At 41.3% G+C, this 26,829-nt stretch overlaps 2 protein-coding genes across 3 annotated transcripts in view; both read left to right on the forward strand.

Annotated features, from left to right (window-relative positions):
- cacnb4a (calcium channel, voltage-dependent, beta 4a subunit) overlaps nucleotides 1–12,444 on the forward strand; it is a 57,304-nt gene extending 44,860 nt beyond the window's left edge. The window contains exons 8-13 of the mRNA XM_023981708.2: nucleotides 2,731–2,789; nucleotides 4,231–4,340; nucleotides 6,395–6,546; nucleotides 6,998–7,093; nucleotides 7,630–7,824; nucleotides 9,643–12,444. Of these exons, the coding sequence (XP_023837476.1) occupies nucleotides 2,731–2,789; nucleotides 4,231–4,340; nucleotides 6,395–6,546; nucleotides 6,998–7,093; nucleotides 7,630–7,824; nucleotides 9,643–9,897 (867 nt within the window). The 3' untranslated portion in view covers nucleotides 9,898–12,444. The remainder of the gene's footprint in view (nucleotides 1–2,730; nucleotides 2,790–4,230; nucleotides 4,341–6,394; nucleotides 6,547–6,997; nucleotides 7,094–7,629; nucleotides 7,825–9,642) is intronic.
- A 774-nt stretch (nucleotides 12,445–13,218) lies between these two features.
- LOC111959866 (ADP-ribosylation factor-like protein 5A) lies at nucleotides 13,219–26,582 on the forward strand. Of its 2 annotated transcripts, none has more exons than XM_023981701.2 (6): nucleotides 13,219–13,670; nucleotides 18,825–18,885; nucleotides 20,182–20,329; nucleotides 20,556–20,639; nucleotides 21,121–21,272; nucleotides 26,508–26,582. In XM_023981701.2, exons 3-6 carry the CDS (start codon nucleotides 20,186–20,188, stop codon nucleotides 26,554–26,556), a joined length of 429 nt encoding a protein of 142 aa, XP_023837469.1. In that variant the 5' UTR covers nucleotides 13,219–13,670; nucleotides 18,825–18,885; nucleotides 20,182–20,185; the 3' UTR covers nucleotides 26,557–26,582. The 2 variants fall into 2 exon arrangements, with proteins under 2 accessions (XP_023837469.1, XP_070293695.1); XM_070437594.1 differs by having other exon boundaries at nucleotides 13,548–13,670; nucleotides 18,825–18,894; nucleotides 20,192–20,329.
- The last annotated feature ends 247 nt before the right edge of the window (nucleotides 26,583–26,829 follow it).

Consider the following 26,829-nt stretch of genomic DNA (forward strand, 5'->3'; position numbering starts at 1 on the left):
GAATTGATCATCGATGAGCTCCACATTCACTCCGAGCTATGCTAACCTTTATGTGGGTCATTTTGAACGTTTTCTTAACAATGAAAACGAAAATCCATTTGTGAGTAAAGTCCTGAAGTGGTATCAATATATTGACGAGAGAAGAGCTGTCAGACTTCATACCATTACTCAATGACATTGACCTCAATCTCAAATTCACTATTGAATGTGACACTAAACGTGTTCATTGCCTCAATATGTCGATTGAGAAATCAAATGGAACCCTGTTTACAACTCTGTATAGAAAAGAAATGGACAGAAATACTCTATTACAGGGGGACAGCTTCTACCCGAGCCATTAAAAAGAGGAATTCCAAGAAGCCAGTTTTTCAGACTGCACAGTATATGCCACTCCACAGAGGACTATCTAGAAAAAGCAGCGGATTTGCACGATAGGTTTTTAAGAGGCTACTCTCCACAATGTGTGGATTAAGCTCTTAATTTGGCATTAGGGAAAACACGAGATTAACTGCTACAAAAAGACCCACTAGAGCTAAAGAACACGATAATGTTCACCACCACATGAACTCGCTCAGTGGGAGATGCTGTCAAGAAACACTGGCATGTTTTATCATCGGACCCAGCATTGCCAGCTGAATTTAACAATCCACCACGTATTGTATAAAGGAGAGGTCGCAATTAACGCGATTATTTTGGTCCATGCCAACAGCCAGACACAAAAGAAAATGAGCCAGGCTCTTTTACGCCCTCTTCCGAATGGTAGCTATAAATGCAGAGGTTGCGCACAGTGCAACACATGAAGTGTGAATATTGCTGCCACCCACATACAGGAAAACTGTTCACAAAAATGACATTAGTACATGCTCCACCATCCATGCTATCTACATGATTAAATGTCCATGTGGGCTGTGTTATGTAGGTAAAACCTCTCGTTCTTTCAAACAGAGAATTAGTTAACATAAAAATTAAATCAGGAGACACGGATTATCCAGGATTATCCAGTCTCAGTACATTTTAATAACCAAAAACCTTTCGAGTTTGTGTCAAAGAGAAAGTTAAGATATCAGACAGGGGAGGTGATATAAATAATACGCTGAGCAAAAGAGAATGTTTTGGGATTTTCACCCTCTAGACATTATTTGTTAAAGGTTTTAATGATGAAATGCCTATGTATGTTATGCTGTAAATGTGAACATGAATTAATTCCACCATTTCAGATGACTCTGACGTTTTTATTGCACTGTACCCAATGATTTATGAAAACTTGCTTGATGGGTTGATGTCCTCATTGTGGTTTTACAGACGTGTTTAATACGTTTAATATACACACTTTATTAGAATATTTATGAAATGCACATTGTAATATTTGTGTAACACTTATTTTCCCTCGACTCCAAGCCCATTCGATGCATTGAACGAATGTGGGTGGAGCTATAAGGGTGCTATTTAAAAGAAAACTCACAAAGCTCTGACGAAGGCCTTGAGGTTGAAACTTAAAGCAGTGATACTAGCAAGAGCCGTGTGCGGGTTTCTTCTTTTTGTCTCATCTTATTCAACTGTTACCATGCACCTGCAACAAAAGATAGTTCAGATGTGCGAGTGCCTTTTGAATTCTGTTCAGTGTATATAGAATATGGTTATTGTTGTGTGCAAAGCACACAAATTGTCTTCAACTCCTTGTTGTTATATATGTGGATATACCATATAACAATTGTTCCCTGCTCCTTGCTAGCCTTGTCCTTGCAACTACAGTTCTTTTCATCTTCAGATTCTAATTGAAATACCTTGCAAAAATAGCATTAATGGAGACTGGTCTGATCTGCTATAGCCCAATTCATCACACCAAGTTTTTATGACACTTCATTTTAGGCCTTAATCACCTTATTTAATGTAACCAGGATTAATTCTGTATAAAATGAGGTGGAAAGAAACCAGAGATCATGCTTCTCCTTTGCTGGATGTTTTGGACCAGTGGGATAATTCACAGGCAGGGCAAGAGGAGCCCGGATGGACCTAACGGTTGGATGTCATAATGAGGAATATGGAGAAATCTTTATTGGATAGGTAATGGTGGTGGATGGAGAAATCTTTATTGGATAGGTAATGGTGGTGGATGGAGAAATCTTTATTGGATGAGGTTAATGGTGGTGGATGAAATCTTTATTGGATAGGTAATGGTGGTGGATGGAGAAATCTTTATTGGATAGGTAATGGTGGTGGAGGAGAAATCTTATTGGATAGGTAATGGTGGTGGATGGAGAAATCTTTATTGGATAGGTAATGGTGGTGGATGGAGAAATCTTTATTGGATAGGTAATGGTGGTGGATGGGGAAATATGGGACAGGGTCTTCATTTAGCACTCATACTGAAATCAAAAAGGAAGACAAGGTTGACAACTGTTCTTTTGACATCCTTGGGCACCTTTGTCCATAACATGTGCTATTCTTTAACATTGAACATCAAGGTATGTAGCTTCACCATATGAAAGGGGTCTTGTCACAAGGGCTTTCTTGCCATGAGGAAGGCTCTTTGAAAGGCTTGCTGTAGCTGTGAGGAATTGTCAATGAATTTCTACTGGTTTATTTACTTTCTGGCTGTCAACCTTTTTCACTTTCCCTCTCTTTCTCAACCTCACTTTCTCTCTTTCCCTTCTTTTTCTCCATCCTTTCCTAACTTTCTCCTCTGCCATCCTCTGCTGCTCTCCCTGGCTCTGTGTGCTGCGTGTGCAGGTGACAGACATGATGCAGAAAGCACTCTTTGACTTCCTGAAGCACAGGTTTGATGGCAGGTGAGGAGTTGTGTTGTCGGCACTATCCCTGTCCCTGCATACTGTCAACCCTATCCCTTCATATTGCACTAACACTCTGCATGCTTACTGTAGCATCAGGCTCTCAGCTGCTCATGGCACCTATGCAAACTACTATAAGCTAGTGCGGAAAATACACTGAATGTACAAAACATGACATAGACTGACCAGGTGAATCCAGGTGAAAGTTATGATCCCTTATTGATGTCACCTGTTAAATCCACTTCAATCAGTTTAGATGAAGGGGAGGAGCAGGTTAAAGAAGGATTTTTAAGCCTTGAGCCAATTGAGATATGGATTGTGTATGTGTGCCATTCAGAGGGTGAATGGGCAAGACAAAATATTTGAGTGCCTTTGAAGGGGGTATGGTAGTAGGTGCCAGGTGCACAGGTTTGAGTGTGTCAAGAACTGCAATGCTGCTGGGGTTTTCACACTCAACAGTTTCTCTGTGTGTATCAAGAATGATCCACCACCCAAAGGACATCCAGCCAACTTGACACAACTGTGGGAAGCATTGGAGTCAACATAGGCCATCATCCCTGTCAAATGCTTTCGACACCTTTTAAAGTCCATGCCCCAACGAATTGAGGCTGTTCTGAGGGCAAAAGGGGATGCAACTCAATATTAGGAAGATGTTCATAATGTTTGGTATACTCAGTGTTAACACCTTCCTAATATTGCGTAGCACTCCCAATTGAAGTGGATTTAACAAGTGACATCAATAAGGGATCATAGCTTTCTCCTGGATTCACCTGGTCAGTCTTTGTCACGGAAAGAGCAGGTGTTCTTAATGTTTTGTATTAAACTATTAGGCTATTTCTTCACATAATTAGTGCAGCAATGCACACATGGTAGTAGGCTATAAATACAAATGTTCCATTAGCGGGAAAACACCATTATCAAAAGTGATTATGCATGTAATGCTTTTATTATAAAGGTGCATTTTTATGGTGAAAATGTTCTTCCCCAAATTTGAAACTCATGCACTGTTTATGTATGCCAGTTAGGCTCTAACCCCCATTGTAAAGCGGATTAATGTGCTTCATTTTAAGAAGTTATTTGTTCACTTTAGTTGTGATACAAACCTTATCAAAACATATAGGCCTATGGGCTAGGCTACATGAGGTGTGCGACTATGTTTATTATGCTGGGCATCATTCACAAGTGATAATATATAATTCACAAGTGATAGGCTAATATTCACCTGGTCAGTCTATGTCATGGAACGAGCAGGTGTTCTTAATGTTTTGTACACTCAGGATATGTAAAGCAGTTATACATGATCATTGAATACTTTGCCAAAGTAAATCATCTGACCACCTGTTTTGACTAAACACTTTCTCTAGGATTATAAACATGGTAATAACCATACTTTGCATGTGGGTTTGTGATATTCTGTATCCATTTAATCTGTTGCATTTAGGATATCTATTACGAGAGTAACAGCAGATATAGCTCTGGCCAAGAGGTCAGTGCTCAACAACCCCAGCAAGCGGGCCATCATCGAAAGGTCCAACACCAGGTCCAACCTAGGTATCATCTGGATGACACTGAATACTGTTATTCTTCACTCAGATGTTTTGTATATGTTAAAAAGGAAATTACAAACTGGGTGGTTCGAGCCCTGAATGCTGATTGGCTGAAAGCTGTGGTATATCCGACTGTATACCAGGCGTATGACAAAACATTTATTTTCACTGTTCTAATTATGTTGGTAACCAGTTTATAATCGCAGTAAGACACCTTGGGGGTTTGTTAAGGGCTGTATCCAGGCACTTCTCGTAGCGTTGTGCTTAAGAACAGCCCTTAGTTGTGGTAGATTGGCCATATACCACACCCCCTCGTGCCTTATTGCTTAATTATACAGTACCAGTCAAACGTTTGGACACACCTACTCATTCAGTGTTTTTTCTTTATTTTTGCTATTTTCTACATTGTAGGATAATTAATAGTGAAGACATCAAAACTATGAAATAACACATATGGAATCATTTAGTAACCAAAAAAGTGTTAAACAAATCAAAATATATTTGATATTCTTCAAAGTAGCCACCCATTGCCTTGATGACAGCTTTGCACACTCATGGCATTCTCTCAAACCAGCTTCATGTGGTAGTCACCTGGAATGCATTTCAATTAACAGTTGTGCCTTATTAAAAGTTAATTTGTGGAATTTATTTCCTTCTTAATGCGTTTGAGCCAATCAGTTGTGTTGTAACAAGGTAGAGGTGGGTGGTATACAGAAGATAGCCCTATTTGGTAAAAGACCAATTCCATATTATGTCAAGAACAGCTCAAATAAGCAAAGAGAAACGACAGTCCATCATTACTTTAAGACATGAAGGTCAGTCAATCTGGAACATTTCTAGAACTTTTAAAGTTTCTTCAAGTGCAGTCGCAAAAYCCATCAAGCGCTATGATGAAACTGGCTCTCCTGAGGACAGCCACAGGAAAGGAAGAGCCAGAGTTACCTCTGCTGCAGAGGATAAGTTCATTAGATTTACCAGCCTCAGATTGCAGCCCAAATAAATGCTTTACAGAGTTCAAGTAACAGACACATCTCAACATCAACTGTTCAGGGGAGACTGTGTGAATCAGGCCTTCATAGTCAAATTGCTGCAAAGAAACCACTACTAAAGGACACCAATAATAAGAAGAGACTTGCTTGGGCTAAGAAACACGAGCAATGGATATTAGACTGGTGGAAATCTGTCCTTTGGTCTGATGAGTCCAAATTTGAGATATTTGGTTTCAACTGCTGTGTCTTTGTGAGACGCAGAGTAGGTGAGCGGATGATCTCCGCATGTGTGGTTCCCATCATGCAGCATAGAGGAGGAGGTGTGATGGTTTGGGGGCTTTTCTGGTGACACTGTCAATGATATATTTAGAATGCAAGGCACACTTAACTAGCATGGCGTACCACAGCATTCTGCAGCGATACGCCATCCCATCTGGTTTGCGCTTAGTGGGACTATCATTTGTTTTTCAACAGCACAATGACCCAAAACACACCTCCAGGCTGTGTAAGGGCTATTTGAACAAGAAGGAGAGTGATAGTGCTGCACCAGATGACCTGGACTCCACAATCACCCTACCTCAACCCAATTGAGATGGTTTGGGATGAGTTGGACCGCAAAGTAAAGGAAAAGTAGCCATCAAGTGCTCAGCATATGTGGGAACACCTTCAAGACTGTTGGAAAAGCATTCCTCATGAAGCTGGTTGAGAGAATGCCAAGAGTGTGCAAGGCTGTCATCAAGGCAAAGGGTGGCTACTTTGAAGAATCTCAAATATAAAATATATTTTGATTTGTTGAACACTTTTTTGGTTACAACATGATTCCATATGTGTTATTTCATAGTTTTGATGTGTTCACTATTATTCTACAATGTAGAAAACAGTAAAAATAAAGAAAAACCCTTGAATGAGTAGGTGTGTCCAAACATTTGACTGGTACTGTACATACTGTACTTATCAGATCCTATAAAGTGTGTATTACACAGAATTTGTGGAATAGATGTCTCCTGATTTTGGCAATATAAAGGGTTGTTGATCCACCATCTGTGATCACTGTTCTGTTTCCCCACAGCGGAGGTTCAGAGTGAGATTGAGAGGATATTTGAGCTGGCCAGATCCTTACAGCTGGTGGTCCTGGATGCTGACACAATCAACCATCCTTCCCAGCTCATAAAGACGTCCTTAGCACCTATCATCGTCCATGTTAAAGTGTCCTCTCCTAAAGTAAGTTTTAGGCTTCCCCTTATCCTCAAATGGTTCTAATTTTGCTACCTACCCAAGGTGGGAGGGAACCAGGCTCCGAGAGTAAAATCATTTTGACATGTATGAATTCTCCTGCCTTTATACACACAGTTGTACCCAAATTCCTCTGCCACTGAGTGACATGTAAGAGTAAAAAAAAAAAGGTGAATTCAAAGTTTTGCCATTTTTCTATTTCCATCCCTGACCCATGCTGATTTGTCTTGCTGCTTTCTTCTGACTTGATATATACAGTGCTTGACTTGGGCAGGAGCTCGTCATAAAATGTTCTACAACCTGTTCCTCTTATAGAATATTATCTCAAAAGTATTGTGTAGATCCTGCACCTAAAAATAAACAGTACCGGCACCCAAAATGAGTACCAGCACCTATTTCAGTCCAAGTCCAGCACTGTGAATATATAAACTATCCACAGGTTCTGCAGCGGTTGATCAAGTCGAGAGGGAAATCCCAGAGCAAACACTTGAACGTGCAGCTGGTGGCAGCAGACAAACTAGCACAGTGCCCTCCGGTAGGTATACAATAACCTTCAGTACACCCTGTCAACTGCTGGCCTCTTACCTTCCATAAGGGACAATAGCCTTCAGTACACCCTGTCAACTGTTGGTCTCTTACCTCCCATAAGGAACAATAACCCTCAGTACACCCTGTCAACTGCTGGTCTCTGGCCTTCCACAAGAAACAATAACCCTCAGTACACCCTGTCAACTGCTGGTCTCTGGCCTTCCACAAGGAACAATATACCCTCAGTACACCCTGTCAACTGTTGGTCTCTTACCTCCCATAAGGAACAATAACCTCAGTACACCCTGTCAACTGCTGGTCTCTGGCCCTCCACAAGGAACAATAACCCTCAGTACACCCTGTCAACTACTAGTCTCTGGCCTTCCACGAGGGACAATAACCGACAGTTAACTGCTACTACCAGCAACTCAATTCCTCAGTCACTAAGTCGGAATGTCTCTCTGGTCTCCCCTCTCTCCCTCTCTCCCTCTCTCCCTGTCTCTCTGTCTCTCTCGCTCTCTCTCCCCTCCCCCTGTCTCTTAGGAAATGTTTGACATCATTCTGGATGAGAATCAGCTGGAGGATGCATGTGAGCACCTGGCAGAGTACCTGGAAGCCTACTGGAGGGCAACACACACCTCCCTGAGCACCCCTCTCAACCCTCTGCTGGGCCGCAACCTGGGATCCACTGCCCTTTCTCCGTACCCCACAGCTATAACTGGGCTGGTCAACCAACCGGTGAATCAACCTGACCTTACTTTGACTGATATTTGCCCTCTTATTTGACTGGGAAACTGGTCTTACAGTGTTAAAGTAGATGCGGTGGCAATAGCTATTATCTAGGGCTGTGGCAGTCACAACATTTTGTCAGCTGGTGATGGTCAAGTAAATAACTGTCAGTCTCATGGTATTTGACCGTTAATTAACATAAACACATTTAGCATCTCCTGGCTTCCGCACATAGATTACAAGCCACTGATGCAGACCTTTGGAACATCTACATTTTAAAAAGTCAAATAAATCCATGTAATATAGCCTACACCTTCACAATACATCCATTATTTATTTTAGACAGGTCTAAAGAAACATGATATGAACAAAATGTAGTCTATTTCAGAAGAACAGAGTAGCATACTCTGAGTTGTCCTTATGTTAGGTCCTGATCTGGCTATGCCATATGGCTGTGGGCTACACTAGTTCATTTAGCAGACAAGATTTGCTTAGAATTCTGTGACATTATTTTTTTCAAATGATTGTATGATGAAAACAATTGAACAAAATATATATATTTTCTCCAAATAATTTGAGGGAGTGCACACATGCGGCTATTCTGTGTTGAGTGGTTAACAAAGAAATAGGCACTTCTATATTCTTAATTTAGAGTTATTAATGTAACTTTAGTTGTTCTATAAACGTTAGGCTATGTGTTTTGATTTTTAAAACATTATAAGGCTGCATGTTGCGACTAATGATGATTTGAAAAAGTCGCTTGAAAGGCATGATTTCTGCTTTGTTTTTTTGCAGAGGCTTTACACACTTCATTAGTCTCTCATTCACAATTTGACAAGTACTTGATAATACCTATAATTTCACAGCCGCATCCCCTTTTATGATTAGAAAACTTTGCAAAAAAAGGCAGTTTCTTATGCTGGGCATCATTCACAAGTGATAATATAGAATTCACAAGTGATAGGCTAATATTGTCACCCATCAGACTATTCTTGATTTAATCTTGTCTTTACATATACTAAATAATATATGTGTGACATTTGTTTTGATATAGAATGGACCATTATCATGCACCTGTCTCGAAACAGGGGCAGCGGGAAAAAATAAAAATCTATATAAAATAGCGAATGGAGGACACATTTCCCATGGTTCATTTTCATGCCAGCGAGGTAGGCTATACTCCTGTTGTAAAGATAAACGATTGGCTTAATATTAGGAAAGTTGAGAAAGAAATATAGTATGCCTAGCCTATAGAAGGCTGATGGGATCCTACTCGTTTTAGTAGAGGCCATCACTCTGTTTTCTTGTAAAATTGTATAGCCTATAGAAATGTTGCGCAACATGAGCTCATGGGCTCTCATCAAGTGTTTGATTAGATTTTCTAAAACATTTGCATTGAGTGATTAAAGGGACAATAGAGTGCTGAGTACCAGGCAGTCAGCAAGTTTGGTAGGCTACTAATGACGATCAGCAGCATCAGAGCTTGGAGAAGCCTAATTACGGTGACTAAACGGTCATGTGGAATTTGACTGCCTTCATGACTTGTGACCGCCGGTTTGGTGGTAATACGGTCACCGTAACAGCCCTAATTATGACTAGTTGTTGGGCAAATTGGTTGTAAATAATTCATTGAAAATGGTATGAATTAGTAGTGAAGTGATACAAGATTATGATACCGGATTGCTGACTATTTATGTAGCCTCACCATCAAGGACGTTTTGCTCACTACTACAGGATAAAAAAAAACAATTATAACGTTTTGAAAAACCTGATGCTATAGTCAACTGCTGAATTTATACAATATGTGCTCTCTTTCTCTCTGAACAGGGTCAAAGAAACACAAACAAGAACAGCAATCACACAGCAGGAGAACACTCGCCATCAGACGAGAACTACCACAATGAGCGGCAGAGGAAGAGCCGTAACCGCCTGTCCTCCGGCTCACAGCACAGCCGGGACCAGGTCCACTACCCCCTGGTGGAGGAGGATTATCATGACCCCTATCAGGACACGTACAAGCCCCACCGCAACCGTAACGGCTCCCCCGGAAGCTACAGCCATGACTCCAGGCACAGGCTTTGAGCTGAAGACCCCCTTATGTCACTTAGGCCTCATTTCCCTTCACAGTGGGTACGACAGAGCCACATGACCACTCTCTAGTTTAATTGTACTGTAACCAACTTTTTTATCAAGTGTTAGTACCTCGCTTTTCCTCTGGCACTGGTTCARGGTGAAAATGTGAACATTGACCAACTAAAAATCTAATCTCTATGCCTTTTTCTTATGAGGGGCAGATTTTCACCATGTTTTTTTTCTAAGGGAAGACCCAACTCTGGGCTTGTCTTATTTTTAACATGGCAGAGCCTTGACATGTTGGTGTGAAAGGGGTGACCATGTGGTCTGGCCATCGACTCCCTGGGGTCTCAGTGTTAGCAGGGCTAGCTGTCGTGGTGGTCTTGGTGACCCATCAACACCTGCCTCGAACCAGTGCCAGACAGCGTCAAGCGTCCCTCGATCAGCACAGAACTTCTTTGCACATTTCCAGGAGCCAATAGCAGCAGAGTCAGTGCACTGTATATTTAATTAATGTCACTAAGTTGTTTGAAATTGTCTTCGATTTAAGTGTTTCCAGTCCTGTAGCCTACAACCTGTTTCTCAGAGTAGGCAAAGTTCCTGTTTGTCAAAATGTAGATTATTTTTTTAGGGGGGTCCTGAATCGGAATCTTCTAGTTTCCAGGGCTTTTATCCCCTTCTTCTCCTCAATGATACTTAGCTAATGCCATTTGCGACGTGCCACACAGGACAAGAAATCACAATTTTCTAATAAAAATTTGCTAAGTAAATTAAGTGAGTTGCAAGTTTCATATCTTGTGCTCTTTCAGGAAAGGGTGCATCCCTTCGTTATATACAGTACCTTAAAACTCTAGTGTGAGGACTATGCCTATCAGTTTTTAGTATGCTGCAACCAAGAGGAAATAGCCTAATTGAAGTTTTTCCATTAGTACTCATGACTAGGAATAAAATATACAGTAGAGAGGGATGATATGCCCATTGAGCTTAATTTTAACTGTTTAAATGGGTTTCATAATTTACTAATGATCAAAGGATATGCTTTAGTATAGATGGATATACTTCCAATCAGGGAAATATTGATCATTTGAATTGAGGTATACCACATCCTATTTACTGTACAAGCAGCCTATTATAGTGATGCCATTTGCATCATATTTTATTGTCTTTTAAATGGTCTTGTGAATTCAAGTGTAATATATTCAAAGAAAGTCCTGCTTGGCAAGTAAATAAATAACGGCTGTCCGTGGACCGACGTTTCATTGGTTTAGAATGATCAATGGCAGCATGTCTTTTTGTCAATATACAGTATGTCATGGAATAATGATTCAGTGCTGTTATGTATGTGTTAGGCCAGAAAAATCCCTAGGAGACTGTAGTTGAGTGAGTGACTGTTGTTTTGGACACTCTCATTTGAACAATTAATTTAATCAACAGTAACACATAAGCGGATGAGAGCGCTTCATTCAGTCTGCTATGAAGTTATATTGTTGATTTCATGAAACAAAGAAATTGTGAGTCTAACATCAAACATTTGGTCATAATTACTATGTAAAGCGCTTTGGGTGTCTAGAAAGGCGATATATAAGTCAAATCAATGAATTGTAATTATTTGCCAACCATCAGCTGTTCTTTTCAATGCCCCGTTTAAAAGTCTTCCATGTCCTGGCCATTAAAAATAAATTGTTGTTTTATAATGAACGATTTTACTTTCCCAAGCATTGCATATCAAAACACCATGACAAATGAATTGTTCAAAGCCTTATTGCTTAACCCAGGCCTTGTTTTGGAGTACTGTAGCAATGTAGTGGCTTCTCTCCTATCCATATACATATCCTCAAAATGTAGCATTTTATTTAATAGTTTTTATGGTCTAAATGGTTAGGAACAATTATAGAAGTTTAGTGATATGAAGAGAGTGTGAAGGGTACAGACTAGGGAGTTCTGTATAGAAATTTAGTGATATGAAGCGAGTGTGAAGGGTACAGACTAGGGAGTTCTGTAGAGAAGTTTAGTGATATGAAGAGAGTGTGAAGGGTACAGACTAGGGAGTTCTGCATAGAAGTTAATGTCAGAGAATGTCTCTCTGTATGCTATGAGTTGTATATAGAGCACCAATAGAGGGTATGTATCAGAAACCCCCAACCAAACAAATCACAACATATTTCATTTGTTTTCTTCGAATACCTTCTTCTGTTGCCAAGATAGCTCGATTTCCGTTAGTGCTGTATTCTATAAAGGCATGCTGGTAAAGAGAAAAAATCGGACAAACTAATCTAGAGAAAAATGTACTATGCAAATGTGTACAGTGCTGCATGTTGATGCTTTTCCTCCCTCGGCTACTTAGCGGCTTCATTGGAGTTCAATGAGATTGTGTTCTTGTTATTTTTGTGAAAGATAACATTCAAAAGGGAAATGCGAAACTGCATGACTAATACAACTTTTTAATTTATCAAGAAGAAAGATAAATATGTTTTATGGGAAATTGATGTAAAATGAGAACTAACTAGTTAAAATGAACTTTTTTATCAAATAAACTCAGAGCTCTGTTATAATGATGGTCCAGATTCCTCTTTTCTTCATTGACTCCCATCTTCAAACAGATATGTTATCTTAAGATGTAAGCTATTGAGTTGGCCCTTCTTATCAAAATATTATTTTATTTTCACAAAAACAGAACACAGTGCGGTGCACACCCAGTGGGTGATATAGTGAATCATAATTTCTTCATTGTGGCCAATTGTAATGTCCTTGATGTGTTGTGCAATTGATGTTTGTTTGACCCAGAGCCAGGTTAGATCAGTGGTTCCCAAACTTGGCTTCTGGACAATATGGAGTCCCATGAAATTGGGGTCCCCTGAGAAAATCGGTAATCAAACAAATGAAGAACTTTTTTCTTCAAATGAGTATAGGATACAACCTTTTAGTATAAATGTAAGGCCTTTTATACTATTAGAATACGTTTTCATTTAATTATTATGTGTTGGAACAGCGAGCGGGACCTTAAATGAATATGAACACAGCGTTAGGGAATGTCATTTTCCCACGTGGGGTCCCCTGCATTTTCTACTGTCAATTGGGTTTTGTGCAGAAAAAGTTTGGGAATCACGGGTTATGAACTGAATATACGATCTTATTAAATATGTGGCATTTTGTGAATGATTGCAATCGCCTCACTCCAAATGATGATGACCTGAAGTGCCTATGGATGCAGTACTACTGGATAGTGGGCTTTGCACACATAATGAATGTAACGTATATGGTGTCACCCTAAACTTTATTCATCATAATTGTCTCTGATTTGGTAATCACTCTGGAATCCGTCCTCACTGGGCGGATTGTGGAGAGAGCATGCGTCAGTGTTGACGACTGCACTCCAGAGCTAGCTAATCAGCTATCGTTGTATTCTCTAGCTAGACACTCCAGGGCTAGCTATCAGCTACCATTGTATTCTGTAGCTAGAAATGCAATAACGTCGTCCTGTAATTCTATTTCGGCCATAAAGGAAAAGCCTTCGTGCAAAGATGAGAACTTTATCAATAAGCGTTGACATTACTGGTCTCTTTTCCACCGTCAAATATTGCCAGGTCGTGTGACTGCATTGCCCGATTAACGTTAGCAACATCTTCAGGAATTCGCCAGATAGCAATCTAGCTAGCCAGTCAGCTAACGTTACCTAGCTAAATTACTGCCAAATTGGTCGTAGTTAGTTGCCTCCAAAGGCTCTACAACAACAGCCATGGGAATAATTTTCACCAAGCTATGGAGGCTTTTCAATCATCAAGGTATGTCAGACCTATTGTTGACGTCGAGTGTGTAGTTAGCTAGTTAGCCTAGCACGTTTCCTAGCGTCTAACGTATACAGCTGAGTTCATGTTGTTATTTAGCTAGTCCAGCTGTTAGCCAACAGCCAAGAATGTTCCAGTGTTTACAAAACTGATAGCTAGCTAGCTTGCTATTACATTATATATATATATATATATATATATATATATATATATATATATATATATGGGGGGTGTAAAGTAATTATTATAATAATTCGTTGGGTGTTTATCTGTCCTATTTCACGCATGTGGGAATTGGACATCTTTTTTTCATATCCCAACTTCCCCTGACTGAGAGACCCTCTGAGAGTGGGGTCACGGCCAGGGTCTGAGTCCCTGGAGCAATTAGGGTTTCGCTGCACCTGCGATGACATCAGCAAATATGTGTACTTTGATTTGAAGGGCACGTCGACAGTTTTTTTCACCTTGTCAGCTCGGGGAACTACCGACCTTTCGGTTACAGGCCCAACGCTCTAACTGCTAGGCTACATGCCGTCCACAAAGTACTGTAGTGTAATACACAGGAGGTTGGTGGCAACTTAATTGGGGAGGACGGGCTTGTGGTAATGCCTGGAGTGGAGTGGTATCATTCCATTCGTTAGGTTCCAGCCATTATTATTAGCCATCCTCCCCTGGTGTAATAGCTAGCTAGCTATATTGAATGATATCACCATGTGTTTTGTATATTGTTATAGCTATGTCAGTACTGCATTGTTCAGAGAGCCTTGGTTCTGGACCGCAACTATGGAAGTTTGTTGGGACATTGGGATGACATTTGGACTCCCATCCTCGCTGTGTACCACGTGAGTTGAGTCAGCCTAGCTAAAGTTCAGGATCACTGGAGAGTAAAATGGAAATGTAATATTCATTTTGAGCATTAGCCGAGCAACTGGCCTTTGATGCAGTATTTTTCCTCTTTTCCCTCACAGATGGTCAGCTAAGAGCTGTGCTGAACGTCCTCTTTAGTGCACTGTGTTTTTGTCTAAATTAGCTGAAAATGTAATCAATCCCTTGCTGCTGAATCCTGAACTAACTCAATCTGTAAACAGATCTGTGCGAACCTGTAACACGAGACCCGAGGGCAGCAGAGTGCTCCTATGGAAAGTTCTCTCTCTTGGCCTATTCTCAGGGGGTCACTGACTGTGGTAAAGGATCGTTTGCCTAGTAAAATCAAGGTTGTATACATAAACAATCACAGATATTAAAACTAAAGATTTCACTTTAGGTTTACTCTTCACTCCTATCCCCACATGCAGTCAGTGCCACATCAGAATGTGTTTACCTATGGATGAACGCGAAGCACTCATTCTGAATGACGACGAAGAATCCTGTTCTGTTGTACTAGGCTGGTCCCAGATGTTTGTGTTTGCTAACTAAATTGCTGTCATTGTCAAGCCTAACATGTTTGGCATGGCAATTCCATAAGGAGTTGACAAGAGAGCTACTGTTGTCACAGGCTGGACAGCTTGCCTCTAACAAAATACAACATCATACTTTTTACCTGTTACTACCAGACAGCCAGGCCACTCTCCGCGGGGTAGGTAGAAAGCGGATGTTTCCGTTTTTCAGGAAAACGGTATTTTCCACCTAACTTCCATTTCCCCTGAAAAACAGATGTGTGGACTGCTCAGGCATCTTTTTACGCCTGCTAGGTTAGGTTAGAGACGGGTATACCTCCCACCCAAAGCATGTCCCATCATGAAGAGGTTTTTATGCGTTTCAAGTAGTGATGGGGGGAAAAATCGATACAGTTACATATTGGGATATTATTTTTGACGATTTATCGACAATATCGCAATATTAATAATATTGTGAGGTCCCTGGCAATTCCCAGCCCTAGTTTTCAAGGCTGCTGAAAAGGGGAAATATGAGTGTTTTCAACAACTATTGACCCACTTAATTCGCTGTCAGTGTAACTCTTGTTACAGGCATACAGCATGACCCATTTCTGAGCGGCTCCATATTGGTTCAGTCAGAGCGATACTGTAGCTGAATTGTATCTTAACCTAGGCTAGTTTCATTGGACTCTCCTCTCACAATGTCTTTATTTGTAATATAAGGACCTTGTCCTCTCACATAGGCCTATTGTAATTGGGTATGCCCAGTGTCTGGGGAAGGCTTTGATTGGTAGTCGTCCACAAGCAACAGTGTTCCACGTGTCATAAAGCCCATGGTGCGAGAGACGTTAAGTTTATGTCGCCGTGTCAGTAGTACTTCAAACAGGAATTTCAAAGGCTTCTCAATGTGGGCTGTGGCAGTTTATTATTTTTTTAAAGATGTTCATTCACAAGGTGAATGACAAGTAAAATAGACTAGCACAGCACCAGGTACAAAGGTTCTTTACAGTGAATATAGTCTATATTGTTGATGGAACCGTGTGCACCAATTTTAACTGCTACACATAGCCTAAAACACCTGAGGTATCTTTGCAACTGAGACAAGGTCTTATGCATTAGTTTACGCAAGACTAACTGGAGATCTCAAACTCAGGTGACAGATGTGTGCTCTATGCAATCTGCATTTCGCAGTGGCTGCAAAAAAAAAATCTCACATTAAGGTCTGCTCTTTGTTAAATACATTTTGTTTTCAGCACTTTTATTTCCATGACTGATCAAAATTAGTTTTCTCCTGGCTGTCTCTTGACCCTCTGCAGCAGACATATGGCACCAAAGTATCGTCCCTGGCGTTTCCCAGCCCTAGTGTCTATCTAGATAACGCCCACCAAAAAAGTGTCTATATAATGTCATAGCTTAGACCCCCCCACATGGGAAGTTGGCTTCCCATGCTACTTGGTGTCATCTGAAGTTGTTTCGTAAAGAAAAAAGAGGAATTTCCCTTTCCTTAAAAAATGAACACCAAAGTAGTCTTAGTTGTGACCGTGAATCGAAGTAGACCACTCCATTTACTGTAAACAGTCCCGAGTAGCAGTCAAGTTGAACCCCGGTTCTGTAGCCTAAACACTGGGGATTGTGCTGCAGGTCTGCCAAAAATACATGTAGCAAGAGACAGGAAGAGAAATTACTCTTTAACCTTATTGCCCAGAAACTATCAAGGCTCTAGTTGTTCTTGAGGCCCCCTCTCATTTCTGCATTGTGTGTCAGGGTATTTTGGGGATTGTGAAGAAAGGAGATTCACTTCTGTAATTGCTGTGCTGCTCAACCAGCATTTCCTTGTCAGTCACATGATTAGGCTACATATGTTAATATGGGCATGAGTAAGGAAGAGGGGAGTAATTATTGAGTGAGTATTGGGTAAGGAGAAGGGGAGTGAGTATTGGGTAAGGAAGAGGGGAGTGAGTATTGGGTAAGGAAGAGGGGAGTGAGTATTGGGTAAGGAAGAGGGGAGTGAGTATTTGGTAAGGAAGAGGGGAGTGAGTATTGGGTCAGGAAGAGGGGAGTGAGTATTGGGTCAGGAAGAGGGGAGTGAGTATTGGGTCAGGAAGAGGGGAAGTGATATTGATCAGGAGAGGAGGAGTTACTTGGGTCAGAAGGGATGAGTATGGGTCGAAGAGGGTGAGTGATATTGGGTCAGAAGAGGGGATGAGTATTGGTCAGGAAGAGGAGTGAGTATTGGTCAGAAGAGGGGAGTGAGTATTGGTCAGGAAGAGGGCAGTGAGTATTCGAGTCAGGAAGAGGGATGAGTAGGCCTAGCTCTAGATCCAATCCAAATATACACAGCCTACTCCTGCCTGTAGCTTTTAAAAAGGTGGATATTGTTTCAGCTTATTAGTCATATGTTTGCTCAGCCTGTGCCCCATATCTGTCTGGATTAGCCTATACTGGATATGTCTTGAATTGCCGTTCAAGTACGAACCATCCCGATGACCTCGCAAGCTTAAATTCTCTTTCACTACCGCTACATGGATACAGAATGTAAGTCTGCCAGATCAGATGGTTCTACGAGGCTAGTTTGATAGCTACCATGTACCTTCTTCAGTCATACTCATGAGGACATAGACCAACTTCACACGTGTAATGTAATTTCTTGTCATGTGGCAGCTAGCACCATGCTAACAACATTTAGTGTGTGTTTGCTAAATAAACCTGTCTTTGTTATTGGTCCAGTGTGTTGTGGTGTTTATTTGTCTGTCTGTCAGTGACAGTGTTTACACTGGAGCCGTATGTTTGAGTGCAGATGGCTTCCGCTTATTCGCTGAGCAGGGTAGTATCCGCTCTGTGTTCAGCTGGCAGGTGGTCATGTCCGCTAGTGTTCAGCATGAGCAGGTGGGTTCAGTATCCGCTCTCTGTGTTCAGCTGACAGGTGGTCAGTATCCGTTATGGTTTCAGCTGAGGGTGGCTCAGTTATCCGCTCATGTTCAGCTAGCAGGTCTCAGTATCCTTATGTGTTCGCTGAGCAGGTGCTCAGACCATTATGTGGTCACGACGCAGTGGCTCAGTATCCTTATTGTGCCAGCTGAGCAGGTGGCTCAGTATCCGTATGGTGTGTCAGCTGTAGCAGTGGCCTCATATCCGCTCTGTGTTCAAGCTGAGCAGTCAGTCCGCCGTGCTTCAGCGAGGCACGGCTCATATCGTTGGTTCAGTGAGAGCTGGCTCAGGTACTTCCGTTATGTGTTCACTGAGCAGTGAAGCATCCAGTAGTCCTTTGTGGTCAAAGCTTCAGCAGGTGGCCTCGATCCTTATGTTCAGCTGAGCAGGGTGCTCCGTATCCGGTTAGGTTCAGCTGAGGCAGGGGCTCCAGTATGCCGTTATGGTGTGCCATCACATTACCGACACTGCTGCCCTCTCAACCTTAGACAAGCGCATCACTGAGACCACTCACTCTAATTGGTTGTGTGTGTGTCCTCGGCTGCCTCGCCTTGTCTCAGAAAGAGGCAGCGAGAAGAGCCGTTTTGAAATATGTTGAAACATTGCCAGTGTGTCACTGTGAAGTCTTAAGTCTCTGCAGCTCCTATAATGAATGGCTTGTTAGTTTATTATGGACTCTGCTGTGAGAGACTGAATACAAATATCCAAATGACCTCAATTTGCTGCTCCATAATTGGCAGTGCGTTAGTGCAGCCACTCGGGCATTGAAGTCAGACTATTTGAAGTTTATAGTGTCTTGTGATTATTGAAGTGTGTTTAAAATGTATTTCTTCTCACTTTTTTTCAGAGCACAAGGGTTATTAATGTGGCCTGGACAATGCAGGAAGACCACCATTCTTTACCAGTATGTAAGTAGCCTATTGTCCTTTTTTAAGAAATTAAGGGGATGAGAGGGACGTCTATGAAAGGAAAGATGTAATTATGTAGTGCTTTTCATTATACTGATAATCTCAAAGACTGTAAGAACTAAAACAAAAGTAGTCCTACATTAGTTACTTACATTTACATTTAAGTCATTTAGCAGACGCTCTTATCCAGAGCGACTTACAAATTGGTGCATTCACCTTATGACATCCAGTGGACGGCCACTTTACAATAGTGCATCTAAATCTTTTAAGCGGGGGGGGGTAAGAAGAGAATACTTCTCCATATTCCAGTATCCATAAGAGGTGGGGTTTCAGGTGTCTCCGGAAGGTGGTGATAGTTATTGGGTTGGACAATGGTCTTCAACAGAGGCTGTTATTGGGTTGGATGTATAGGTCACATCCATCCAACTCCGGTGGGCTGCACATAGGCCAAGCCTAGAACAGTTTCCTGAAAGTCAGTCAAGAAGAGCCTTCACGCTTCACCCTCAGCACTCTCCTCCGCCACTCTGTTCTCAGCTCTTCTGATGCCCTGAAGCAGGCTTGTTTGGGGGGGGGGGCTGCTATGCCATTTATCTTCTGTTCTATTGGTTTTCATATCAACTTTCTTTCGTTGTCAATCCTAGTCATATTAGCAACCCATCTTAGTTGTTGCATCTTTAGATACCCCCTATTTCTAAGTTTCTAACTGAGGTTTTCATCTTATCACAAAATAGAACCGCTATTAGGTGCTCTGTTTAGAATGGTGTTTTCCTGCAAATTCCATTTGGGCAAATTATGTTTTATTGGCTGCTTCATTACATGAGTTGCATGTTCTGTTAAGAAGCATTACCATAATCTAAATGTTATTTCTGTCATTCTGAGCACCGTGGGTGGACGCCATAATGGTTTATGCACCCAATGCATATGGGTCCAGTAAATTAAAATCTTCCTGGTCACGTTGTCCGGCACCACATTTTCCTAACGGAAATCTTGATATTACCAGATTTTTTCTTCTTCTGTTGGACCCGGGATTCGAACTGCCAACTCTCCGGTTGCTGGCTCGTCTCTCTAACCACTAGGCTGCCTGCCTAAGGTCCTTGGTCTATAAGGAGTAACGTTAGGCTCCTTTAGTCCAATATTGGGCTAGGTTTTGGTTAACCCACAGTTCATGGAAGAATGATACAATGGGGCATAGATCACAAAGTGAAGTGAACTCCGGGAACCCCATTGTTCTCATGCCTACCAGAATTCTGACTTTTTTTTTGCATTGATTGAAAACCTCCTGTGCTTGTGATGCAGTTCTATGAACGAGGTGGTGCACACATCTCCTACAATAGGCAGCAACGTGGAGGAGATAGTGGTGAACAACACTCACTTCCTGATGTGGGACATCGGAGGGCAGGAGTCACTGAGATCCTCCTGGAACACGTACTACACAAACACAGAGGTCAGACCACGTATTGTGGCTGTATGGCAGTTATTATTATTTTGTAGTTTTATTTTTTATTAAACTAACAAAAACTGCTCAACAATATTGCTATGCAATTGTTTTTTAAAAACGGCTTAATACAATGTTTCCAGTGTTTTTACTTGGGTATAAGAGCAATTTAATATAAAGTGTTATCGGCTGTCTTTTTAACTGTCCTTATCTCTCTGTCCATCTTTCTCTCCAGTTTGTGATCATAGTGGTGGATAGCACCGACCGAGAGAGAATCTCTGTCACCAAAGAGGAGCTCTACAGAATGCTTGTACATGAAGTGAGTTGTTGGTCTTCTTGTACATGTTTTATGTGAGAGGACGTATGACAATATGGGTGGGTCAAGATGGTATGAGTTCAATACATCCCACAGCAGAAGACATGGCAGCAGCCGGTGTTCCATGATGGTCTATGACACACGTGTCAAACTCATTCCACGGAGGTCCGAGTGTCTGCGTGTTTTTTGCTCCACCCTTGTACTTGATTGTTGAATTAAGGTCACTAATTAGAAAGGAACTTCCCTCACCTGGTTGCCTAGGTCTTAATTGAAAGGAAAAACCCAAAACACGCAGACACTGTCCTTCGTGGAATGAGTTTGACACCCCTGGTCTATGAGCATACGGGCACCTCTCGCTTTTTCTCCTCATCCTCCTTCTATTCCCTCGTATCATTCACAAGTCCTTCTCCTCCATCCCTTTTAGTACTCCATAGTTGAAATTAAGTGTGCTAAACTCCAAATTCTCTCCTTTCTCTCTCGTCAGGATCTGAAGAAGGCGGGCCTGCTGATCTTTGCTAACAAGCAGGATGTGAAGGGCTGTATGTCTGTGGCTGAGATCTCCCAGAGCCTGCAGCTCACATCAGTCAAAGACCACCAGTGGCACATCCAGGCCTGCTGCGCCCTCACTGGGGAGGGGTAAGAAAATGTGTTTTCTCCTTGGCGGACCGGACCACTCTCATTAAAACTAGTACTTGTCTCGAATATTGACTAAATTGGTGTCCACTAACCATCTTAGGGAGTACTGGCAATCCTTCACTTAGGCATACAATGCATTTGGAAAGTATTCAGACCCCTTGACTTTTTCCACATTTTGTTACACGTTACAGCCTTATTCTAAAATGTATTAAATAGTTATTTTTACTCTTCAATCTACACACAATACCTCATAATGACCATAATCATAATGACCAAGTTAAAACAGGTTTAGACATTTTTGCAATCTATTAAAAATAAACTGATATCACATTTACATAAGTATTCAGACCCTTTACTCAGTATTTTGTTGAAGCACCTTTGGCAGCGATTACAGCCTCAAGTCTTCTTGGGTATGATGCTACAAGCTTGGCACACCTGTATTTGGGGAGTTTCTCCTATTCTTCTCAGCAGATCATCTCAAGCTCTGTCAGGTTGGATGGGGAGCGTCGCTACACAGCTATTTTCAGGTCTGCAGAGATGTTCGATCAGGTTCAAGTCCGGACTCTGGCTGGGCCACTCAAGGACATTCAGAGACTTGTCCCAAAACCACTCCTGCGTTGTCTTGGCTGTGTGCTTAGGACTGTTGTCCTGTTGGAAGGTAAACCTTCGCCCCAGTCTGCGGCCCTGAGTGCTCTGGAGCAGGTTTTCATCAAGTACAATTGAAGTCAGAAGTTTACATACACCTTAGCCAAATACATTTAAACTCAGTTTTTCACAATTCCTGACATTTAATCCTGGTAAAAATTCCCTGTCTTAGGTCAGTTAAAATAAAGTGGTGATCCTAAGAATGTGAAATGTCAGAATAATAGTAGAGAATTATTTATTTCAGCTTTTATTTATTTCATCACATTCCCTGTGGGTCAGAAGTTTACATACACACAATTAGTATTTGGTAGCATTGCCTTTAAATTGTTTAACCTTTCTCGCCCCGGGGTTCCGCTAGCGGAACACCCACAACATTCCGCTGTCTTCGCAGAGCGCGAAATTCAAAAAATATTTTTTTGAAATATTTAACTTCCACACATTAACAAGTCCAATACAGCAAATGAAAGATAAACATCTTGTGAATCCAGCCAACATGTCAGATTTTTTAAATGTTTTACAGCGAAAACACAATAAGTATTTGTTAGCTCACCACAATAGCCAAACACACAACGCTATTTATCCACCGCATAGGTAGCTTTAAAAAAAAAAAAAGACAAAATATAGATATAATTAGTCACTAACCAAGAAACAACTTCATCAGATGACAGTCTTATAACATCGTTACAACAATAACATTTTGTTTTGTTCGAAAAATGTGCATATTTGAGGTATAAATCATAGTTTTACATTGCAGCTACAATCACAAATAGCACGAAGCAGCCAGACTAATTACAGAGAGCAAACGTGAAATACCTAAATACTCATCATAAAAACATTTTATGAAAAAATACATGGTGTACAGCAAATGAAAGATAAACATCTTGTGAATCCAGCCAACATGTCGATTTTTTTAAATGTTTTACAGCGAAAACACAATATAGCATTATATTAGCTTACCACAATAGCCAAACACACAACCGCATTTATCAGCAGCAAAAGGTAGCGATCGCAAAAAACAGCAAAAGATATAAAATGAATCACTAACCTTGACCAACTTCATCAGATGACAGTCTATAACATCAGGTTATACAATACACTTATGTTTTGTTCAAAAATGTGCATATTTAGAGATGAAAACCGTGTTATACATTGTGAAAATGTAGCAACTTTTCCCAGAATGTCCGGATATATTTCTGACACTCACCTAATCTGCCAAATAACTCATCATAAACTTTACTAAAATATACATGTTTGGATAGCAAATGAAAAGATACACTAGTTCTTAATGCAACCGCCGTGTTAGATTTTAAAATTAACTTAAACTTAAATTAACAAACAGCTTACTTTATAGCGAGACAGCGCCTGCAAAAGTGCGGAAAATATGACTCTACATTTTCCACAGAAATACGAAATAACATCATTAATGGTTCTTACTTTTGCTGAGCTTCCATCAGAATCTTGTACAAGGAGTCCTTTGTCCAGATAAATCGTGTTTGGTTTAGAATGTCTTCTCTCCTGTCGAATTAGCACCTTAGCTAGCCAGTGGCGGCGAAAGATGTCCACCTCCTCTCGACGCATAGAACGGAAAACTCAAAAATACCCATTAAACGTTAAATAACTGATGAAACTCGGTTTGAAAAACTACTTTATGATGTTTTCTAGTATGTATCAAATAAAAACAAAGCCGGAGATATTAGCCGTCTATACCGAACGCTTTTCAGAAGCAATGCTGATGTCCTTCCGCGCCTAGGTAAGAAGAAAGGATATGTGGACACATCATTCCAAGAGCTCTTGTTCGACCTCAGATAAAGCTAGACACCCATTCCACCTTCCACTGCCTGTTGACATCTAGTGGAAGGCGTATGAAGTGCATGTAATCCATAAGAATTTCAAAGCAATTGAATAGGATGGCCCTGGAACAGAGCCTCGATTTCAGATTTTTCACTTCCTGTCAGAAGTTTGCTGCAAAATGAGTTCTGTTTTACTCACAGATATAATTCAAACGGTTTAGAACTTGAGTGTTTTCTATCCAATATAATAATAATATGCATATTGTACGGTCTAGAATAGAGTACGAGGCCGTTTAAATTGGGCACGATTTTTTCCCAAAGTGAAAATAGCGCCCCTACACAGGTTAACAGGTATTGGGCTAAATGTTTCGAGTAGCCTTCCACAAGCTCCACAATAAGTTGGCCATTCCTCCTGACAGAGCTGGTGTAACTGAGTCGGTTTGTAGGCCTCCTTGCTCGCACACGCCTTTTCAGTTCTGCCCACACATTTTCTATAGGATTAAGGTAAGGGTTTGTGATGGCCACTCCAATACCTTGACTTTGTTGTCCTTAAGCATTTTGCCACAGCTTTGGAAGTATGCTTGGGGTATTGTCCATTTGGAAGACCCATTTGTGACCAAGCTTTAACTTCCTGACTGATGTCTGAGATGTTGCTTCAATATATCCACATAATGTTCCATCCTCATGGTTCCATCTATTTTATGAAGTACACCAGTCCCTCCTGCAGCAAAGCACCCCCACAACATGATGCTGCCACCCCCGTGCTTCACAGTTGGGATGGTGTTCTTTGGCTTGCAAGCCTCCCCTTTTCTCCAAACATAACGATGGTCATTATGGCCAAACAGTTATATTTTTGTTTCATCAGACCAGAGGACATTACTCCAAAAAGTACAATATTTGTCCCATGTGCAGTTGCAAACCGAGTCTGGCTTTTTTATGGTGGTTTTGGAGCAAGTTGCAAACCGTAGTCTGGCTTTTTATGGTGGTTTTGGAGCGTGGCTTCTTGCTTGCTGAGCGGACTTTCAGGTTATGTCGATACTAGGACTTGTTTTACTGTGGATATAGATACTTTTGTACCTGTTTCCTCCAGCATCTTCACAAAGTCCTTTGCTGTTGTTCTGGGATTGATTTGCACTTTTCGCACCAAAGTACGTTCATCTCTAGGATACAGAACGCGTCTCCTTCCTGAGCGGTATGACGGCTATGTGGTCCCATGGTGTTTATACTTGCGTACTATTGTTTGTACAGATGAACGTGGTACCTTCAGGCATTTGGAAATTGCTCGCAGGGATGAAACAGACTTGTGGAGGTCTACCATTTTTTTTTCTGAGGTCTTGGCTGATTTCTTTAGATTTTCCCATGATTTCAAGCAAAGAGGCACTGAGTTTGATGGTAGGCCTTGAAATACATCCACAGGTACACCTCCAATTGACTCAAATTATGTCCATTTGTCTATTGGAAGCTTCTAAAGCCATGACATCATTTTCTGGAATTTTTCAAGCTGTTTAAAGGCACAGTCAACTTTGTATGTAAACTTCTGACCCACTGGAATTGTGATACAGTGAATTATAAGTGAAATTATCTGTCTGTAAACAATTGTTGGGGAAATTAATTGTCATGCACAAAGTAGATGTCCTAACCGACTTGCCAGAACTATAGTTTGTTAACAAGAAATTTGTGGAGTGGTTGAAAAACTAGTTTTAATGACTCCAACCTATGTATATGTAAACTTCTGACTTCAACTGTATCTCTCTGTACTTTGCTCTGTTCATCTTTCCTTTGATCCTGACAAGTGTCCCAGTCCCTGTTGCTGAAACACATCCCCTTAGCATGATGCTGCCACCACCATGCTTCACCGTAGGGGTGGATCCAGGTTTCCTTCAGAGAATCTTGGTTCTCATGGTCTGATAGTCTTTAGGTGCTCCAAAGCGGGCTGTCATGTGCCTTTTACTGAGGAGTGACTTCCGTCTGGCCACTCTACCATAAAGGCCTGATTGGTGGAGTGCTGCAGAGATGGTTGTCCTTCTGGAAGGTTCTCCCATATCTACAGAGGAACTCTGGAGCTCTGTCAGAGTGACCATCGGGTTCTTGCTCACCTCCCTGATCAAGGCCCTTCTCCCCTAATTGCTCAGTTTGGCCGGGTGGCCAGCTCTAGGAAGAGTTTTGGTGGTTCCAAACTTCTTCCATTTAAGAATGATGGAGGCCACTGTGTTCTTGGGGACCTTCAAGGCTGCAGAAATGTTTTGGTAGCCTTCCCCATATCTGTGCCTCGACACAATCCTGTCTCGGAGCTCTACGGACAATTCCTTCGACCTCATGGCTTGGTTTTTCCTCTGACATGCACTGTCAACTGTGGGACCTTATATAGACAGGTGTGTGCCTTTCCAAATCACGTCCAATCAATTGAATTTACCACAGGTGGACTCCATTCAAGTTGTAGAAACATCTCAAGGATGATCAATGGAAACAGGATGCACCAGAGCTCAATTTCGAGTCTCATAGCAAAGGGTCTGAATACTTATGTAAAAAAATAAGTTATTTTTGTTTTTAAATTTGCTAAAATACCTGAACCTGTTTTCGCTTTGTCATTATGGGGTATTGTGTGTAGATTGATAAGGCGGATTTTTTATATTTTTTAGAATAAGTAACATAACAAAATGTGGAAAAACAGAAGGGTCTGAATATTTTCTAAATGCACTGCGTGTTAGTCTGAAGAACATACATTTGTGAAGTATCAAAATATATTCCCACGAACTGATAAATCCATTATCTTGTTTTCCTTATGTCTCCCTACCTTTAGGTTGTGCCAAGGCTTGGAGTGGATGACGTCACGACTGCGAGTCAGATGACCTTTGACCCTGATCAACAACAAAAACAGGTGTGCTGTTCCTCTCCTCTCTCTACACCTTCAGTCCTGAGGGGTGTAGTGGTTGGTTGGCGGTTGACGGGTGGCCCTCTCCATGAAGCCTCTGACCTGACCCAGCTGGTCAGACTGCCAGGATGTTGTTTTTCTGTTGCGTGTTTATTTATTACTACAAAACACTGCTCTGACTGAGAACTGTGAGCAACCAGAACTGAATAACTCTACCTTTTCACGATCAATTCTGGAAAGAAAAGTTAAA

Source organism: Salvelinus sp. IW2-2015, linkage group LG36 (genome assembly GCF_002910315.2).
Source record: "Salvelinus sp. IW2-2015 linkage group LG36, ASM291031v2, whole genome shotgun sequence".
In the NCBI taxonomy this organism is placed as follows: domain Eukaryota; kingdom Metazoa; phylum Chordata; class Actinopteri; order Salmoniformes; family Salmonidae; genus Salvelinus; species Salvelinus sp. IW2-2015.

What these genes read in the sequence shown, in the direction of transcription:
- LOC111959866 (XM_070437594.1), top strand. Translation starts at nt 13,648, where the DNA reads ATGGAGGCTTTTCAATCATCAAG. An exon ending in GAGGCTTTTCAATCATCAAG is followed by an intron (nt 13,671 to 18,824) that starts GTATGTCAGACC and finishes ACTTTTTTTCAG; the next exon opens with AGCACAAGGGTTATTAATGT. An exon ending in TGCGCCCTCACTGGGGAGGG is followed by an intron (nt 21,273 to 26,507) that starts GTAAGAAAATGT and finishes CCCTACCTTTAG; the next exon opens with GTTGTGCCAAGGCTTGGAGT.